The sequence below is a fragment of the Octodon degus genome, unplaced genomic scaffold, assembly GCF_000260255.1.
Source record: "Octodon degus isolate 3935 unplaced genomic scaffold, OctDeg1.0 scaffold00123, whole genome shotgun sequence".
Lineage (NCBI taxonomy): Eukaryota > Metazoa > Chordata > Mammalia > Rodentia > Octodontidae > Octodon > Octodon degus.
Genome location: NW_004524699.1, coordinates 4,566,804 through 4,572,803, shown reverse-complemented (window position 1 = coordinate 4,572,803; position 6,000 = coordinate 4,566,804). Strand labels below are relative to the sequence as shown.

General features: G+C 57.2%; 1 protein-coding gene across 1 annotated transcript in view; it reads right to left on the bottom strand.

The window, feature by feature from the left end:
• Nucleotides 1–787: 787 nt before the first annotated feature.
• Med27 (mediator complex subunit 27) overlaps nucleotides 788–6,000 on the bottom strand; it is a 187,596-nt gene continuing 182,383 nt past the window's right edge. The window contains exons 7-8 of the mRNA XM_004640436.2: nucleotides 2,171–2,248; nucleotides 788–1,206 (exon numbers count right to left, since the gene is read on the bottom strand). Of these exons, the coding sequence (XP_004640493.1) occupies nucleotides 1,072–1,206; nucleotides 2,171–2,248 (213 nt within the window). The 3' untranslated portion in view covers nucleotides 788–1,071. The remainder of the gene's footprint in view (nucleotides 1,207–2,170; nucleotides 2,249–6,000) is intronic.

The following is a 6,000-nucleotide window of genomic DNA, read 5'->3' as shown; positions in this document are numbered from 1 at the left end:
CCCTCAGAACAGTGAAGGGAACTTCACAGCAATGAGGCTGGTGTGGCTGATTCCTGTCTTACAGGGTCAGCTGAGACCTGGCACCAGCTCATTGGCAGCGTGTCTTAGATCCGATAACCATGGAGCTCTCTCCAATGCCCCTCCATAGGAAAGGCGTGAAACCCCACGTGGCTTCTCCCACTTCTGCTGCCACCGTGCTCTTCCATGCCAGCGCCCCTCTATGGGCAGAGACCTGGGCTGCAGCCTGCACCATACTTGCTTGAAGGGATGTAACTAGGTGTTTCTAAGCCCCCATGGAGGCTGCAACCATGTGTGGAATGGTTCTAGTCTATGTGCCCCATCCCGCCACATTCAGCCATCCTCTGGCTCCCTCAGCCTAGTGGGGCAGGCACGGAGGGCTGGAAACCACGCCACCCTTCCTGCAGCCCCTTCTTGCTCCAGCCTGTACCAGGGCAGCAATCCTGACAGACAGGGCCGTGGCTCTAGGGGGTTGTGTCAGGCACAGCAGGACCCAGGCAGATTGGCTAGAACAGGTTTGCAAGAGTTAAATGAAGGGACAGGGTGCAGATGAAGGGGCCTCCCAAAGGCTGCCCCACTCTGGGTCAGGCGTCAGGGGTTCAGCAGAGACACCCGCATGCAGGGGCCCATTCTCAAGCACCTTGGAAGAGGAGTCTGCCAGCCCACATGACCTTCTCTGTGGAAGAGGCGGAGTGTCCTCAAAGAGCTGCCAGAAACACTGGCCATCCAGGAGTGGGACGAAAGGGCTGAGAGGAGCTGAGGCCTTGTTCTGGGTACAAAAGGTTTATTGTTTATAAAAATAAGTTACAAAACCACAACAGGCCTGAGCCCGGCGAGGTAATACATGCGTGCATGGGGCACTCCCGGGGACGGCATGGACATGACTGATGGGCCGGCCTGGCTCACCGGAAGAGCAGCACGACTGCTGACGTGACTGTCCCCTTGCTTGGAGAGGAGCAGCGGGACACAGCCGGGGGGCTCGGGCGTGAGAGCTAGGGATCACTGGAGCAGGGGCAGGCAACAGGGCGTCCCACAGGCTGGGGCTGGGCAGGCTCACTGGCGGCAGGTGTCGTGGAAGGCTTCTAGGGTCCGGAAGTCCCTCCAGGTAGGGGGAAGGCCGTCCTGCAGGAACTTCCCGCAGCGCTGGCAGGGGGCCTGGAACAGCTTTATGTAGCTCCTCAACCAAGTCTAAAGGGAGAAGTGCAGAGGGTGCCTGCTGACCGCGAAGCCCCGGCGCCCCTCCCTGGCACGGCTGGCCTCCTGATACTCATCTCACCGTTCTCTGCTCCACCCACATGTGGTGGGAGGGGAGTCTTGGACTAGAGGAAAGCAGCTCCTGGCTTATCTGATTTGGGGTCGTTGCTCACTGTGGCTGTGGCCTAACATACGCAGCAGACTGTGGGCATGGCCCGGGTGCCACCAACTGCATAGTTAGCAGGCTCATGCACTCTGGAAGTTCAGAGAACAGTGTTTTTCTGGCACCATCCACAGGGATGAGGTGCACGTAACTCAATTCTCCAACTCGAGGAGCTCAGCCTGGTCCGTGGCAGTAAGCTCCGTGAAGGGGCGCATGCGCACTGGCACGGAAGGGCCTCCTCAATTGTGCTGGTAAGGCCAGCTGTTCTCTGCAAGGCTGCTGTGTTTACTCACAAAGATTCCCCTTGTGGCCGCAGGGCCTTCGGTGGCAGAGTGTGGGGTCTGGGTGACAAAGAGCCTTCTTGTTTACTGGGCCGGGTACTGGTGAGAACCTTCTGTGGCCCCCTTGTCCTCCCACACAAGGCCATTGGGCGCTGGGACATGTGATAGGGTGTACAGGGCAGGCAGCCCCTGCTGGGCCTGCTGCTGGACAGGCGTGTGGTGTCCATCCGCAGCCCTCCCAGCAGGGCGACAGGGAGTGTGGGGCCAGGACGTAAGGGCAGGGGGTCACGTCAGCACAGGCCTGGTGCAGATTGGGAGCTCGATAAACTCTGACTCAGTCCCGGAGACTTTGGGGCTCACTTCTGACCAAGACTGCTGCTTGTCTAGCAGTGCCAGAGACCCCCAGCGACCAGCTGGAAGTGGCTGGCAGCCCCTCGTGCTTATCTCCCTCTGGAGGGCCCTGCAGGCCGAGGGTACCACCCTGGGGCCATCTGTCCTCCCTGAGGGGACTCACCATGAAGGATCTGACCACAACATCTGGCATCTGGGGCAGCTGGTAGTGAAGCAGGGCGGTGGTGGCATGATCTGTCACCTGGAAACAATGAAGAACAGCAACTGTGTTAACAGCCACAGAAAACCGGGATGCTCTCCTTTATATGTGACAGCTCTGCTTTCTGGCCGTCCCTTGGAGGAAGGACATCTAAAATAAAATCTCACATAGGAAAATGAGTTAGCAGAGCGGGCCAGGAGGAGGGAGGAAAGGGTGGAAAGGACAGAGGCCTGGGGGTGCGTGGCATGTGACATTCGGCCACGAACACCTGCACAGGTCAGAGCAGCAGGAGGCAGATGAAGCCCAGAAGACCACGAGGTGCCTTCCTGACGCTCCTGCTGCCTCCTCTCAGTGGAACAACTTCCCAACAGACAGCGTCACAGTCCTACTTCCAGGGGCCATGGAGGCACTGCGTGGCCGTGCATGAGGCCTGAGGCTGCAGCCCGTGCCGTCCTGGTTCTGACCCGGTGACTCATCTGCTGAGTCTCCAGTCTTTTCTGCTGCGCCCAGATGCCCTGCAGTCCTGAACCATGATGACACCACGAGGTGCTAATGCCACCATCAATCAGCAAATTAATAGATTCTGCTAATTTAATAGTTGTGTTCAAACTAATGGTTTATTTGACTGTGCTCATTAGGGATTCTTGGCATTATAAATGTGGCTAAAGAACAAAATAAAAACTGCAGATCAAATCACTCACTTTGAGAACAAGAATAGACCAAGGCTAACTCATGTGCCGGTTGTGCTGAGGCCTGGGAGGTGGCTATGCAAACGGCAGGTGGCAACTGGAGGGCCGGGCTGACTCTGAGAGCAGGCTGGCCATGTCCACACCCAGGAAGGCTGCACAACACGCCTGGGGCCAGCTTACCAGTCCTGTGGGGCCCGTGGCTCTGCTGTCAGGCCCCGGGGCAGGCACAGGAAGCCCTCACTCCTTCTTTCCCACCCTACTGTCCTGGGAGTTGGAGCATCTCAGGTGACAGGTGCTCTGCACATGCATGCTGAAGAAAAGCAGCTCACAGTGGCCTCCCTGCCAAGGCTCCTGTGTTGCTGTGTCCTGCGTGGCAGAAGAGTTCTTACCCAGTGACTTCCAAGAGAGATCACACTCATTCCTCCACGTGCCAGGCAGCTTTTATTTTGGGTGCTTTGACAGACAGCTTTCTAAAATGAGCAATGCTCTTTGTTAACAAGAACTCTGTGGAAGGCTGGTGGTGAGTGCTGGGGTGAGGGTGGCGCTGAATCCCAGCAGAGCGAACAGGGTCGGTGGGGCGGACCACCACGTGGCCCTTGGCCTGCTGGCTCCAGGCTGAGAGCCTGGGGTGGGGGCAGGCAGTATCGGGGCCGACCAGAAGCGCGGAGCCATGGCAGGGAGGCTCCGCTTTTTGGGGGCTCCTTTCACTCCTTTTGGAGGGCTCGGTGCTTGATCACAGGATCTTCACACTGGGCTACATCCCCAGGTGTCTTTTAATTTTGAGAGGGTGTTGCTAAGTCACTGCGTTGCCTGGGGGGGGGCCCTCAAACTTCGTGATCCTCCTGCCTCAGCCTCCGAGTGTACCACCACAACCTACCCCCCTCCCATTTTAAACACGAACAACCAAGATCTAAAATTCAGGGAACTTCATGAGCTTCCTCCAAGGCATCTGGAGATCCGTGCAGCCTCAGGGTAGTATGACAACGGGCTTTCCACAGGCTCTGTCCCGTCACCCCCATTTGGGGAGCTGAGGTGTGCTGCCAGGCCCATGGGCCTGCGCACCCCAAGGCCTTGCGGCCACCTCACTCACTTCAGTGCCTGCCTGGCCTCTGCAGCTTGGGCCCAAGCTGCAGCTCAAGTGTGGATGACACTGCACCCAAGATACCCTGCACCTGGGCCTAGCCTGTGCCCTAGACACCCAGCTTTACCCTGGTCCTCTTCCTGGCCTGAAAGACCCATGCTTGTATCCTTGTCCCCGCCTCAGCTGACGTGGACTGTCTGTGTATCCGAGATGAACCTAGCTTTGGTGGAGGCAAAGGCCTATCCCAGGCCAGCTGTGAGCCTGTTCAGTTTTGGCTCCGAGTGTCACCTGTCCCGCCCTTCACAGTGCTCTGCAGATGGCTAGAGGGTGGGTTGGGCCCCCAGCCACAGCCCAATGGGCAAACCTTTCCTGCCAGGGCAATCAGGTGACCTTCAAGGGTTAAGGTTTGGATCATGGCCCTATCCCTTCCAGAACTCGGCCTGGGGCAGGTTCCTCCATCCTCTGGTGTGACTTCTCATCTGGACAGCAGAATAACAGAGTACCTACCCTGTAAGAATGCAGGTGGTACTGAGCACAGACCTCATTTGGAGCTACCAGCAAGCAGGTCTGGGGGAGTGGGCTGGGCTCTGAGCAGTGAGGTGTGCCACACTCGGAAGAAGGCGTTCTCCCCTCGCCCCTGGCCAAAAGTAGCTTTCTTGTTCTGGGGACCTCAGTGGAGTCCAAGACAAGGCAGTTTGTCCTCATGGACTGTGAACTGACTGGGATCATCCAAGTTGTACAAGAGGGCTTTGGGGTGACAGTGAAAAACTGACCCTGCGGAATGGTGGTTTCTTACCTCTGAAAGGCTTTTCCAGGGTCACTGACTGTTGACCAATTTAAAGGAACTACCAAGCCCTGCATGCCCCTCCCGGTTCCCATGAGACCCAAGTGGGTGCTGGTCTTGCTTCTATGTGATCGGGTGGGTGTGGTTCTGTACAAAGACTGCAGGATACCCAACAGCACATGGCGGGGGAGGGGTGGCTTCTGTGCCACCCCCTTGGGGCCCTCCTAGTGTGTGAACTGGGTGGGGGTGGATAGGGGCCACCTGGCATGGCCGAGTCTCTGGGAGCCAGAATTTCAGGCAAACTACAGGTCAGATCTGTACTTGTAGTGGCAGGCAGCAGCTGGCCGGGAAAGGCAGTGTGACCTAGGACATACACCCCATCTCGAGTCACATGCATGCCATCGCAGCAGGGACATGTGGGCAATCTTTAGTCAGCCCTTCCCTGACTGGTCAGTAATGTGGCCAAACCCAGCCTCCTTTTCCGAAGGTCTGTATCAAGTATCCCTTTCACTGCAAAAGGTGAGGCTCCTTCCTTGCTGCCTGACGGGCTCCTTGGCATCCTCCACTCCCCACCACCAATCACAGGACGACAGTAGCAGAAGGGACTGGCCAGCTATTTGCTGTGAGGTCCTTCCTTCCTCCCCCAAACCTACCACCGCTGGCCTTCAGATTTCCACAGCTGTGTCCCCAGCGCTGGGGAAGACTGTGGAGCTTGGCAGACTCATCTGCTATGTGATCTTTCTCCTCAAAGTGTTCCACCTTCAATATGTTTTTGTTTTACACTTTTTAACAACAAGGTTGTTTTTTGTTCCACATCGAAGACGCAAAAAAAGCAGGCCTGGGGCAAAAAAGCTTTCTATTAACTCATTTAGTGGCAGGCAGGTTGGGTCCCATTGTGCTGGAAGCTAATGAGATTCTGCGGGGAGATAAAAGCCACCCTCCCTGTGAGGCCAGGAAGGGCACTAATGCTCCTGAGGGAGCATGAGGCCACCAGTTGAGTGTGGAGCGCGAGCGCTGGAGACAAAGCCTGTGGGAAGATCAAAGTGGATGGGACCTAGGCAAGGGGGAAGGAGACCGGGAACTAGCAGTAGACAGACAGGCGACAGGCGGGGATGGGAAGAGGCGCCGGCCGGGGAGCGAGCACAGCTCCCATGGCTGGCTCACTCCTCTTGTTCCTACTCAGCGCAGGAGGAGAAGGCCTCTTTCAAGAGACCTTGAACCAGATGCCAGTCTGCGCTGG